Consider the following 14,476-nt stretch of genomic DNA (forward strand, 5'->3'; position numbering starts at 1 on the left):
AAACACAAGCGAAGTTGGGTGTTGTTTTGTCGATATCTTTTTTTTAAATAGTCTGCGTCGGTGACAATTTAAAGTTAATATTAAAAAATTGCTGTAAAATTTGAAAAATACGTAAAGCTTAGTGAATTCATAAAATTATGTTTTAAGTATTTCGTGGAAGTACCCTACTTAGTCAAAACACTTGCAATAAATTCAATAAAAATGTCTAGTTATATTTTTAGCGTCGCTTATATTTTATAAGTATATACAAAGGATGTAAAGTTAAAGATTTATTTTTGTAGCGATATCGCTATAGTTTCTGTTAAATTATGTTCAGCTTACTGTTTCACATGTTACATTTTGTTTTATGTAAATATAGAAAATGGGTTGTTTGTTATTTAATGTAAATAATAAATAATTGGTATATTGTACAATTGTTTTATTTTCTGTCCTGAAAATATGTAATCATTGCTAAACTTTGTGGTAATCCGGCACGTGCGTCACATTCAGCAGTACTTCTTTCTTATGGCTCCCGCTATTGTTGACTTCTAGTGCAACCGCTGTCTTGGGTTCTCAGGCACAGTTTTTTACTAAATAATTTATTCACTTTTCTTATTTTCCGACTCTTCTTTTGTCCCTCTCATTATCTCTCACGCGTTCTTTCTTTTTTATAATCCTTCATTCCTTTAACTTGCATGCATCGCCTCTTATCCTTCACCATTTCCTCCTGGACGTCTTTTCACAATTTCTATTTTGTTTTAAATTTAAAATATTCTGCTTATCGTTTTGTTTACCTTTTACCTTTTATTACCTTATTAGCTTTCTGCTATATTTCGGGACGGTCTGGCGACTTTCCTCTTGCTCCATTAATGAAGCGATGTTTTCTTAATCTATTGCCTCCTACAACTGAAACTGGAAGTCCATACGCTCTGCGGGAGAGCCAGTTATCGAGTCCGCTACGGTATGATCCATCGCAGGGTTACAGGTGCACGAGGGACTCTCCTAGAATTTAAACTTATGCAGGTGTTCAACGAATCCTAAGTGCCTCGTGAACAGCTGGACCAGAACCGTGTCCAGCTCTAAACCGGCGAAGCACGCGGTGGGAAAAATATCCGCGTCACGGAAGCTTTCGTGTCTTCCATATACTTCATATTCCACTCGTCAAGCGCGTTGAGCCAAAGATGTCGCTTGACGAATGAAACAGGTCATCTCTTGTACTCTGGTTTCCTTTTACTCTTCAGGGCCGCGTCTTAGGCCATCCCCTCGTTCCCCTCCATCCCCGCTTTTACCCAGTATAACCTGACGTTCTATCCTTTTTCTCTGGCTTTCATAACGTTTTCTTTCATTCTTAACGCTAAAGGATGGAGAGTGTGTGATCTTGGGACGGTCTCGAGAGCGGACCGCGAGCCGTTCAACATGGCGCATGATTGCGCCGAACCGCCGGCCGCGTACCTTGACGCTTCCGTTAATGCAAGCGGCTTTACCTGGTATACAGTGTTCGAAGTTATCCAATTTGAGTTTTTTGTAGTACAACAATGAGGCGCCGTACATGATGCAATGTCGTGCCAACCTTATCCTCAAGTCGGTTGCCGTCGGTGAATCTGCAGCCGCGGTGGCAAGTTGGAATTCCTTCCCGGAGAATTCAACACCAAATTGATCAGAAGAGTGTGAAAATCTCAAGAAGTTGAGGTCCCGGTACCCCACCACCTGCCAGGAATGGCCACGTTTGATTTCAAATAAACGGGCTGCTTGATGGACTAAAGGTCCAGAGCAAGTAGCCCAAGGGTCAGAGTGTAGAGACCGTAGTCCTGTGGGTGCTCTGTGTACATTATACAAACTCGCCTCTAATGATTTAATTAAAGTATATATTCTTAAATATCAATCACTTTATTATAAAATATTACAGAATTATTACAAAGTAGCCCTTTAAAAAGGCATTTATAACTTATCACAAAATGTTAAATAATATACGAAGTTGTTAATACGTCCAAAATAATGGTTTGTTTCTCAAAATGATCTAAATGCGTCGTTCTTCTGCGACATCGGACTATTTGTTCTTGGAGAGGGTTCTCTGTTTCTCTGCGTGCTGCACGAGCTGCTTGTCGGTGGCGAGCCCCTTCCGTGCCCGCACCGAGTCCATGTATGCTTTAGCTCTGTTCACACCGTCCCATTTCTCTCCCCAGTGCAGGTATTCTTCTTCCGTCCGCGGTTGCCAGAATGGGTCAATGTCTATCACCTAGTGACAAGAATAAAATTTTAAATGTTGCTTTTCTAATTGGAAGTATTAATGTTTAATATATTGAATATATTCCTAAAATTTATTCAGTGTTGTGTTAACGATTATAGAATATTTTCATATATCATCATTATCATCACCATCTCTCCTGGGTTAAATTTCCAATAAGACTGGTTGGAAAGTAGTGGAATTTGTTGATAGCACGATACATGCAATTGAACTGCGATGAATTTCTAAATATAATAGAATCTTAGTACAATAAATTAATAAGTCGAACTGCGCAGAAATTAAAATTTCACAGGCTACGGAAATATTCTAGTCGGATAACAATGAATCTTGTACGCCTCCAAGTGACAACTTTCTACATTTCTAGACAGAATCGTTTCTGAATAACTATATAAACTTTATCTTTTTTTTTTGCTTTATTAGAATCTTTTGATGTAATTTTATCACTAGATAGGGCTGGCTATGAACTCTAGACTCTTAGTGAAAAGCTCGCCTTAGCTATCACCCAAAATGCATTTAGAATTCCGTTTTGACGATACCCGTTAGAGTAAAACTAGGACTGGATGAAAAAGATAGTGCTAGTACTAAGACGTAGTCTTTTACGAGTGGCCTTTAGAGATAGCTGATCGTAAAAGACCACAAGAGTAACGGAGAGAGCTGTGCTCGGAGTTTCGTTGCGAAATCGAATCAGAATTGAGAATATCCGCAGGAGAACAAAGGTCACTGACGTAGTTCGGAGAATTGTTCGTCTAAAGTGACTATCTGCGGGGCACACTCTTACTGCTGTCGGCTGTCGTAGCTCGATAGAACCCGAGTGACGACTACGACCCGATAAATGCAGCTTGGGCTTGAGGCTTGCCTTGCAGTGGGCGTCTGTCGGCTGAAATAATGTGAGTGTTTGGTGTGTGTTGCCTGTACATCTCACCTCCCAGTGGCTAAACATGAGCTGTGGCGCGGCGAGGCCCGAGGTATGGGTGCGCAGCTCGAGTGCGAACTTAAAGCTTTCGGCGACTGGCAGCAACGCCGCCACGCGGAACGACGACGAACCGCTCTGCAAATCACTGCCCACCACGCGCCCGCCTCGTCGCCCCAATGCCGCGTACAATTTGCCTGCAGACAATTCAAGTTCTTTATTTAACATCCACGAATTACAGCTTCCACGTCAAGTTTCGTCAAGAGCAGGTGAAAGAAACTCAGGACTAGAGTACAGGGTAATTAGGTTAGATAACTTTAAAGGATAAAAAGGTATAGCTCATTGGTCAACCAAAAAACTTTAATGCTTCCAATCTTATTTACTTACAATCATTATATATAAAGTGATTAGTCTGAAATAATATTTTATACTGAAACGTTACATGCATATCACATATATTTAGTCTGGTTTTGAAATAATTATATTTATGCACATCGTCCGAATACGTTCATTCCAATTTAAAATAAACACATGCATGAGTCAAACTCGACGTTTTTGTTGTTAATGCAAAGATGTCGTGACGTTGGGAATTATCCGAGAGGAGATGAATTTGTGATTAAGCGAAGACCGCAGCCGCCGCGGATGTGAAAAAATAACGAATAAAAAAGTTCGCCCAGATCGTTTGTCAAAATATTTAGTGAGCGCTCGGGCAGAAACATTCCCGGCGTGGTAACCGCTTCGCTATGGCCATTTGAAAATTAAAGGAGACTTCCGGTTACAGCCACGCTCATCCGGCTTCAACTCGCGCAGCCTTAACGTGTTTTTGTATATTACGGAATATATAAACAATTACTCTTGATAAACTTGTGTTTATTTGTACCGACAAATTATTAAGTATTGTGACTATATCATAATTTTGGCCAGGGTGATAGGTTATGTATTTAAGAGCTTTTGAGGGGTGCATGATGAACTATCACTAAAACATTGGTTTTTGAATCAAAATCGTAATTAGGTATAAAAACATTTTCTAAATCTGAATTACTACATATTATAATTAATTATTGTTTTTATGTGTCCCTATATATAAATACAAAATATAAATTAATGTAACATATTTTAGAGTGATCATTTTATACAGATTGATCGGAAACACTTATTGCTGGCAAATAAATTTATTTATGCACTCTATTACATTTTTTAAACCTAATACCGATCAACCTGTATATGTTGACTTACAAAGTAACTGCGAAATGCGTGACAGTATTTGTTCTCATTGGCATCTCTTGCTAGTTAAGTTATTATATCTAACTAAACGGGATCCGTTGAGCCAGTTTAAAACCTTACTGTTTTCTAAGGTTTTTATTAACATTATTAAAAAGATTTTGGAAGCCGCTTGATTTACGAATGAATCGATTTAACCGAACATCTGTGAATTAATATAAAGAGATTAAATGATTTTGTACTCTTGTCACACTTTCTTAATAGCAAAAAAAATCTTTTCTAATTAATGAGATAGTATGTACTTTAAATGGAAGATTATTGCGTTGGGGTTTATTAAAAATGCTTGGAATAGTTCCAAGGCTAACCAGTTATATTCCAGATAGGCGGATGTCCTCGGAAGCGAGAAAAATGTCTCCGTTATTAACGAGAGGAGAGTTATATGGGCTGCAACGGGACTTCGTCGCTACAAAATTCAATATCAATTTGTGGAAATGTCAATTTTGAATTCGTAAAGTGTTTGCTTATTACGTTCAAAATTTTACGTATTTTACTTCCACGTAGTAGCAGACAGATATATAAACATTTATTTCATACCATAGTTATATAAATACAAAGCAATAACATAATAAAACTAAAGACAAAAGTGTTGCAGTAAAACAGAACATGACAAAGACTAATTTAAATAAGAATATTTAAGGTGTCATCGACGTGTCGCAATAGCAATTATTAGATACTTTTTCTCACAAATAGCCTTTGTTTAGTAATAGACATGAAATTTCGCATATAATTCTTAGTTTTAGCTTGCGATAGTATAAAGATTGATAATTTTAGTGACATTGTTTTTAATAATGCATCATTTTGACATTACCAAACCACTATTAGATATGTGCTAAAACTGTAACTTTGATGTATTAAAACTTCTAATGTACTTTTTTATCATCTACTGCTCACTTTAAAATTATATTTATATCTACTATTTTATGACCACATCGTATCTTTATATTAAAAAAAATAGTCGTAGTAGGTTGTCGGAAAACGCGGGATACAGGCCTTGCACGGTATTTATCTACAAGTTCTAATTAGAAATTAGGAGATCCGTAGACGAACGCAATGTAACCGAAATAGTGCAGCTTACACCTGTGGCCATCTGTTCTGCGCGCTGTCACAGGGGCCTTTAGATTCTGGCATGGAAACCACGATCGGCAAGACCCGCACAGAACGTCCATCTTCAAGGTGTACAGACGACCTTGACAAGGTCGCCAGATGACGTTGAATGCAATTCACTTCCCACCACTCCTGTTGAAAATCTGTAGGTGAAGATGTCCTAAATCCAGTAGCAAACGTCCTTACGGCTGAAATGATGACGAATAGTCAACATGTCAAAATTTCTAAAAGGTACATCGCAAAAAATTACGACTTTTTTGACTTTTCTTTCTGAATACTTTGAGGTAAAAGTAAGGACGGGCGATATGAAAGACATCGGCACATAATTAGCGGGAAGCACGAGGTTCTCACGTTGCTCTGGCGCGCCGGGTCAGGTTTCGCGTCACAAAACCCCGCGCCAATGACCACAGTTCCGCCTTTTCGCGATGTGAACTATAGCGCTATCGGGCGCTGAAACGCGCCGGTACCCAAAATAAGCAAAAGACAGCTGCTAATAAGGCTTCTCTTTAAGTTCAGTGGAAAAACGTTCGAGATTTATACAATTTTTTACCGGCACTTATACGCGTTACGTTCGAAACCAGATAAAACACTGTATGTTTATAACAAAGATCGTTTACCTTTAGGTGGGTGTGCTTTAGATCCTTTATACCAGATAAACTATTTTCAATTAGATAAAAATGTTCGGTGGGCCTATGTCTAGCAGCATGAATATTCTTTTCTACATTATGCCTTTTTAATATTTTCGTTTTAGACATTAAGAAACAGTGAATGGCTTATTCTTTAATTAAATTGCAATGTACATGTTCTCACATGTTTGCTCGTTTTAGATATATAGTGATATGAGTACGGTGTTAACATTTTATTCCGGTAATAAGTTAAATATGATAAGATTCTTTAATTTAGATTTAAAGTCAGCGTTCGTACCAAATGTTGTATAATTCTGGTTATGGGGTGCTTATAGCCAGTAAAATTATCGATCTAATTAAAAGCAACGTCACCCCTTCGAATGATGAGCGCAAAAGTAATTATATCCCCCATCAACGTCTCTCACGAATCAATTTGTATCACACCTACTGTGTTGATAGTTATATTTCGTACTGTCACCGATTTATTTTAAGCTGGTATAGCTTAGCTAATAGTATTTAGCAGATATACGATTACTGTGTAAGGAATTTTATAAAGTTGTACCTTTAAATATTATACGTTATATGTGACATTTCGGAATAAATTACTGGCGATAGTGTGACAAAAATTTCAACAGAATTTGTTCAGAGCACGCTTGGAATCCTCGTAACTTCGTTTTATGTTGAGGTATGACATTAAAGAGGAACTTAATTTTGTGGTAGTTCTTATAAAATTAGGCTCTTTTGGCATTATTCACTAAAATTACGTGAATAATCTAACTAAATCATTGGCCATTGTAAAAGTTACCTTTTTTGTACTATTTCGTAACGTTAAAATATTTACAACGTGACTTTTTTATTTTTTTTACTTCTTAGTTATCTATGATGTCGCGTATGTAACGAATATAACTCGAGAAATAACTTTAAAATGATTATATTGCGGTCTATATATAATTTTGTTGTTTCTGACGTTTCGAATGCCATAAAGCCATAGTCACTCGAAAGACTGGGGTGTCGTGCCTTGTGTAGCCCAAGGACGTCCAATGCTCGACATAAAAGCCTCCCGCATTGATTCCCAATAAGACCGGTTGGAAGCGGCCTGCGTCTAGCTTTTCCAACGACTTTAATAAGATCATTTATCCGCCTTGTGGGTGGTTGTCCTATACTGCGGCTTGCCTACCGTTGGCTTCTACTCCAGAACCTGAAGGCCCCAACGGCTATCTGCTCTGCGTGCTATGTGGTCGGACCACCGCTTTTTTTAAATTGCCAGTACGCTAGGCTGTCCGTTACTTTTGTTCCTCTACTGATTTTATCATTTTTGTTTTGATCTCTTAGAGAAATGTAATCCGTATGGATCGATATATATTTGGATATATAAGCGTTGCGCATATCTTCAAACTTTTTAGTTGTCGGCAACATAATAAAAAATTAACCGTTATATTGAACGGTTTAAATCAGTTCTATTATATTTACATCGAGTATCAAAGATTATCAAACGTAACAGGATATCGTGGTTAGCTGTAGGCTTTCGCATGATGGACGGCGGGCGCAGTAAAGCGGGAGATGATTGCGGCAACGAGCGGCGGTCCATTTCCCGCATCCGCGCGATATCGCACGTCCGTCCGCTGCCGCACAAAAAACTAACAACCGCGGCCGAGACGGGACGACACCACCTCTCCTAATGGGAACTCGCCTTAGCTTATATGATATTTATCATCATCGTCCGGTGAAATAGTAGTATGTAGCTAAACTAGTGCTCCCCGGGAGCCGACGAACTTCACTAGCTTAAAAGATTTCTTACTTCCAGGCATCCTCTGCGCTGTGCTGTGAAGATTCCGCGGTTTACTAAGCCCACATTTTGTTACCTCCTTCATCATCATCATTAATCAACTGTCGTACATAGGCCTCCCTCATTGATTTCCAATCAGACCGGTCAGGAGGGTAGATAGGCGCGTGCCGGAGATTTGCTTGAACTTTTTGTCTTTACTCATAAAGGAGGTATAAGCCTAGCTTGGCATACGGGTTTTTCATCGTCCTCGTTTTGGGAGCCTCCCGTCAGAGGTGTCATGTATGGATAGGGATTAGTTAGTATAACAATAACACTTTTCGCATACTACGTATATTTTTCTTTTATTCTTCTTGATAAATTTTATTTGTTCCTTTGTTGCCGGTTCCAATCTCTTTCATTTCTTTTCAAACTAATCCTTTCATATATCACCTTACTTCTATCACCCTCCCTCTTGAATCTCACATTCATATTACATTTATCTATCACATTTGTATATTTATTTGTTTAACCTTTTCACATACTTGCTTTTTATTATCTTATCTTTTCCCCACAATCGTAGTTTAGTTTGCAAAGTTTAAAATTTTAACAGGAATAATATTACATTCATATTATTTATTCCTTGTTAGGATAATTTACTTTACTTGTTCCTTCTTACTGTAACTTCTATGACCTTCCTATAATAATGTAGCAAGTTCTGGCAACTCTTCTTTTTGTTCACCATATCCTCTATACGGCTGCCGTCAGTGTAAATTGCGGATTCAGCAGCCGTGGTGGCAAGCTGGTATCCACGCCTTCCCCCAGGCAGAAAAATTCCATACTCTTGGGTGTGGAAGTCTCTGGCATACAGGTTTCATCATCTGTGAATGTTTTCTCTTTGGACTCTTACGACACTGAGACGGTGAAAACTATGAGCTGGTACCATCATGACAAGAGGTCTATCTTTACCTGAATATAAACTTGCTTATTATGGAAAGATCCTTCAAAACTACAAACTACATTTGCTGGCACGCAGATACAGACTCGTACAATAGAGTTCAATAGTATTCAGTTAATTTACCTAATAATCATTAAACCTGCATAAATCCTTAACGAATTAAAGTTATATGTATATGAATCCAGATATATGATACACTATCAACGTTTAACTGCGGGCACAATATTATACTGTCGGTAGTTATTTGTTTCTACAAAAGCCATAGATAATAAGACCCGAATAGATTTAATTTAAATTCAACGGTACAAAACACAGGTCGTATAAAAAGTTTTACATTTTGTTATTGCGTCACTCCACAAACAACAAATCGCAAGGTGAACCGGCGAGCTACACGCGGCCATGTCGCCGGGCCGTTCGACGGTTGACTTTAAGAGTTTCTAGCGTTTATCATTAATAAAATGTATGTTATTCGTTAAGGTAACATGAAATTAAATGTCCAGGCATATAAGCGCTCTTGTGTATAAATATTCAGGAAATAACGAAATTCACAAACGAACATCTATCAAAATATCTATGTCCGTGTCCACTTTCTTCGTTTCAATGCACAAATATCGCATAAATTTAGGAAGTATATAAAAGTTTTGAGAATTGAGGAGACTCGTAAACAAACAAAAAAGTAACCGCTATAGCCTAAAATTAGGGCCTTAATGTTCTAGAATAGAAGCCACAGTCCGGCAAATGCCACCCTACTAAACTACTATTTGTTTGGCCGGCTGACGTATCCTAAGCTAGTAAGTCATGTTCTAAATTCTTGTTCGGCTACAAGTTAATTGAAAAAATATTGTAACAATTGCAGGTACGGTGTTTCTTAAGCTCTGTGTGAGCAGACTTTTAACATAAAGTTATTCTATCATATTTTTACACTGAGGGACGATAACATACTAGTAAATAAAATATCTTAGCCCTAGATACATTTGCTGATTAACTTATTTAACCAACAGGGAATACAATAAAATACACATAACATGAATCGTTACTTTCTTATTACAAGATCAGTATCTTATTACATCAAATAATAAGAATATAATAAGAATATTGCAATCAATTTTTGATTTTGACTTGATTCACCTTATTGCCGATATAAATTATTAAAAAGTTCCATCAAAGAGCATTCTAATTGGACGTAATGGCATCAAATTGAGTTATCATAAATCGATTCTTATGAGATACAAGTTTGTATAGCTATTTTAACTGAATAAATATTCAGATACCTTACATTGTTTTGTTTTATTATTATTAAATCTTTATTTATTCAACACAGCCTCGTTCGTTGTCGTTTCAGCACTGCAAGGCATGGGCCTTAATTAAAAACTTAATTGAAGTGTTTGGTAGGCGAGTTGGCCATCGCAGTGTTGTATTATGGTACGCAGAGAACACTGCTGCCCATTCTCTGGAAATTTGTTTGTGAGGATTGAAAATCCTTTATAATTAATGCACAAAGTGTGAATTCTATGAGATTATATCCCAGAAATCAACGCCACGATCTACAATGGTATTTTAAGTTCTTACCGCAAAGTCACCACAGCTTAAAGCAGATAAACATTGTACATTTATTACTACACATTTTCGATTCTTGTACAAGATCTTCTATTACTTGTTTACAATTACATTTCATTACTTTTGTCATACATTGTTGACACTGCAAATGTTTAGAATTGGCCATTTTAAGAATAATATTAAAACGATTTTTTTTTAAATTCATGTGGTCATTACTTTTCACTAATTTGTGTCAAATTAACAACTACATTTTAGTGTCAATATGAATGAAACACGTGGTAATTTTCTTTGTGGGCCTGGGCCTTGCGGTGGGTGTCTAAGGCCTGATACGACGAAAATTTATATTTTTTTGTTCTTATAAAAACGCTCTTGTTAAAACCATGATTTTTCTCCAAAACAGATGAAACTTCATAACAGTAGTAAGTATTAAAAAAAAGTATCCACAATTTAGTCTTAAACAATATACTTACTATATTACTACTATACTACAGAAAGTGCCAACACAGACATAAGTTGTAATTTGTACAGACTTAGTAGCATTATGGGTATTTGAATATAATTGGAAAAGTGGATGCTACAAATTCTACCCTAAATCGAATATAAAGTTAGAAAAGGTCGCACGTGGGCGAAACAGGGTTGCGCGTGTAACTTAACCACTGTGAGTTGCGACATCGCGCTCCGTCGAAAGTAATAACTGATATACTAGACATTTGTGATATTAAAATATTCTCCAATAAAACTATGTAAACGCAATCAATCAACTATTTAAGTTTTTCATAAAATAAAACTTAAACCGTTATAAACACCTATGTATCGTGAAGAGTTTTTTTTGTGAAATTCGCGAAAACAGTTTTAATAAATGTATAAATATTTTTTTTTGGATAAGCGATTAACCTTTATATTTCATTTTACTTATTTAAGTACAAAAATACAGTTTTTCCTCATAAGTTAGTTGTCTGTATTCTGGACTCATCTTCGGGTAAAATAAGACATTAGTTATAAATTATTATCATAAATTATTAATAAGCTAAATTATATTAATTTAAATAAACCGGTGGCAATATGAAGTATAACTGCAATAGGTATGTTTATGGGAAATGCAGGAGGATGTAGTAAGATAGTTGCGTAAGTGATTTGCACTTATGCAGCAAGTTGGTTGTTGGTGGTGTGATTTACTTTATATAATAAATCGTAATATTATGATCTTTTTATTGAATATACGTATGGTCGTATGTATTTTTTACATTAACAGAGAGATATAGAAGAAATTAAAATTAATTCTTTCCGCTACATATTTAGAAATAATTATATTTCACTTACATTTAACCAATATTGGTCATATAATTTAATATAGTGGGCGTAAAATATGTTAATATTCGTCTTTCGTAATAATTGTTCACTTTTTTATTTACTATTTGTCGTGGGTAAGTTTATAGTAAACGTTTTATGTGTGTCTGGCCATTGAAATTTCATTATTAGTGTTGTTTTATAAGCAATGACACCTAAATTCTAATGACCTGTTTGATTTGGCGGAGCCATGGTATATGGTTTTTGCAATAATCAAGCTCGATGGCTCCTTCAGAAGTCACGGCGAAGACTGAAAGGCTTCGTTTGGGACCATTCATGACTTGATCAATTGCTATAATCGAATTATAGGTATAAAAAAACAACTTTGATAAATATGTAATAGTACTGGTGACATTCTTTTGTCGTCTAGGTGATTATTAATGTGACAGCACCTTACTGTTTTTGTTTTAAAGACACCTAAAAAAATGTCAAATGAAAAAACGGATGTGTTAAAATGATAAGATGATTATTTTAGATTCCGAATTACAGATACTGCAAGCGTGCTGTATGAGTGCTGATACAATTCGAACCCATTTGATATCATCCGATTAAAAAAATTATAAAACATCATAGGATATCGAACGAATATAAGAAATCACAATATCGCAATTTCACATGGCGCAAAATTAGTGACGTCCAAAATTTTCCCAGTCGTCATTTTAATCCAAATATACTTACACGTGGAAACATTTTTCTCTTATACAGATATGATTATATGGCGTACGTAGGTACAGGCCTTTAACTGTGTTTACCTAGAAAATATCGTGATATCTAATCCGATATCGAAAAAATACTGGTAAATTAAAAGTATGTTTTAGGTATGTGGAGGTAAAACGATGAAATTAATTAATCTTAAAGATATAATAAAAAACCCATTTGAGTATGTTGTTGGCTTGTAGCGTTATTTTAAATAGAAGAATCTCTAATTTAGGAGCTTCTGGTATTATTTTATTGGCGTACATATATGTTCACTATAAATGATCTAATTTAGATGTCCGTTATTTTTATATTGTAGTTTTATTTATGAATTGTGAATGGGTCTCTCTTTACCTATGTATGTAAGCAAAGTTTAGCACTGTGACATCTTTACTTGACCGAATTTTAATTTGAGGCCGCCATCAAAAGAGATTATGATATATCTGTTCCGAAATCACGAGCGTGAACGTAGTTTTGTACATTATTTTATATTACAAAAGTTTAAGATGCATTACTTACAATCATGTAAAAAAAACTTTTGCTATGGGCGTTATGTCTCAGTATAATTTTATGTCGTATTGTTAAAAGATTGTTCCTGTAATTGTTATATTTTGGGTTGACTGGTACAGAATGACTAAAAAGGCATTAAGTCCCGCCATTACACATATTGTAAAAAGGGTAAATAAATAAGGTATTTATGCAATAATACTATACTCATATAATTCAATGAACTACGATAGGTATGTCAGTACGAAGTCAATTTTAAAAATGTTAGCGATCTATGTAATATTCTGTATGAAATATCCTTTAACTTTGTCTTTTCGAGTGGTTCGGGGGCGAAATTCTTAACCGGATACCTCACTTCCACGTAAAGAACATTGTGTGTTCGCACCAGGACACAAACGCAGGGAGATAACAATAGAGATGCGTCGAGTGCGCGTGCCCACTCCTTTTGTCCTTTCTCTTTGTGGGAAGCAGAAAAACTTGCCGCCTACTCGAGCTTCAAGTGCCCGTAACTCGCATTGTTTGAGACACAAAAAGAACAACTTGAACTCGTCTTAAGGGATGATAATTCCTTATTACCCGTCTTTTGTGAATGATTTTTTTTTAATTCAAAAAGTGATGAGATAAGCCATCAACTGATAGTAAGTTATACGGCCGGCAAAAGCAATGTGTGTGTTACTATTAGTGTAGCTCACACACCACACACAGACACACACGCATCTGCACGATATCTTACGTAATAAAATATAATACTTAGGTAATATAATTTGACCAGTTCTAGTACAAAGCTAGAAGGCCTTAATCCTACACAGTTGACTTAATTGGCTAACATTTGCAAGCAATTGTTAATAAGCCCGAATTTGAGTAATCAATGCGCTAATTTGTATGATTGCGATAAAGACGATTGCCATTGAATTATTTGCATTTACATTTAAGACATTTCATCATTTAAAAGCAAAATTAAGGTTAAATAAAGCTTTGAGCAAAAATATTTTATAATTTTAAGCAAAATTGTATTCGCGACGGCTCTGAAAAAGAATTAATGATAAATAATATTATATATAAAATTCATATTAAAAATACACATAATTTAAGCTATTATAAGCACTCGTTAAGAGACATAACTCGTGCTAATATCAGTCTTCAGGATTTGGCTTTAAGCCTCACGAATCCATTAATCACAATTTAAATGAAATAAAAAACTGCGATGTAGCCGCTCATGCAAAGGACAAGCGGTTGCAGAGGAACGGCCACGTGTCGCTTAAGTAAAATGCATACATACATAAATATCTGGCCCGAGGTGGGCAAGGCTGCGTACATTTCTCGATAAATATAAGTCGATACTAACCGACGCGGGATGTATAGGCTGCACTCAATAGTGGGTATCTATAGTAAGGCAGCGACTGTCCATTCATTCATAAGAAGCGATTCATTCATGCGGGCGCGACGCCGGTGAATGGGAGCGACAGAGACAGAAGACAAGTAAGGTCGCGTTACAATAGAAACT

At 36.1% G+C, this 14,476-nt stretch overlaps 1 protein-coding gene across 1 annotated transcript in view; it reads right to left on the reverse strand.

Moving 5' to 3' along the window:
- Positions 1-1,885: 1,885 nt before the first annotated feature.
- LOC137923186 (elongation factor-like GTPase 1) overlaps positions 1,886-14,476 on the reverse strand; it is a 94,223-nt gene continuing 81,632 nt past the window's right edge. The window contains exons 10-11 of the mRNA XM_068766361.1: positions 3,147-3,331; positions 1,886-2,215 (exon numbers count right to left, since the gene is read on the reverse strand). Coding sequence (XP_068622462.1) covers positions 2,027-2,215; positions 3,147-3,331 — 374 coding nt within the window. The 3' untranslated portion in view covers positions 1,886-2,026. The remainder of the gene's footprint in view (positions 2,216-3,146; positions 3,332-14,476) is intronic.

Source organism: Battus philenor, unplaced genomic scaffold (assembly GCF_028537555.1).
Source record: "Battus philenor isolate CCGP_79_NKW_IND1 unplaced genomic scaffold, ilBatPhil1.0.hap1 SCAF_21, whole genome shotgun sequence".
Classification (NCBI taxonomy): Eukaryota; Metazoa; Arthropoda; class Insecta; order Lepidoptera; family Papilionidae; genus Battus; species Battus philenor.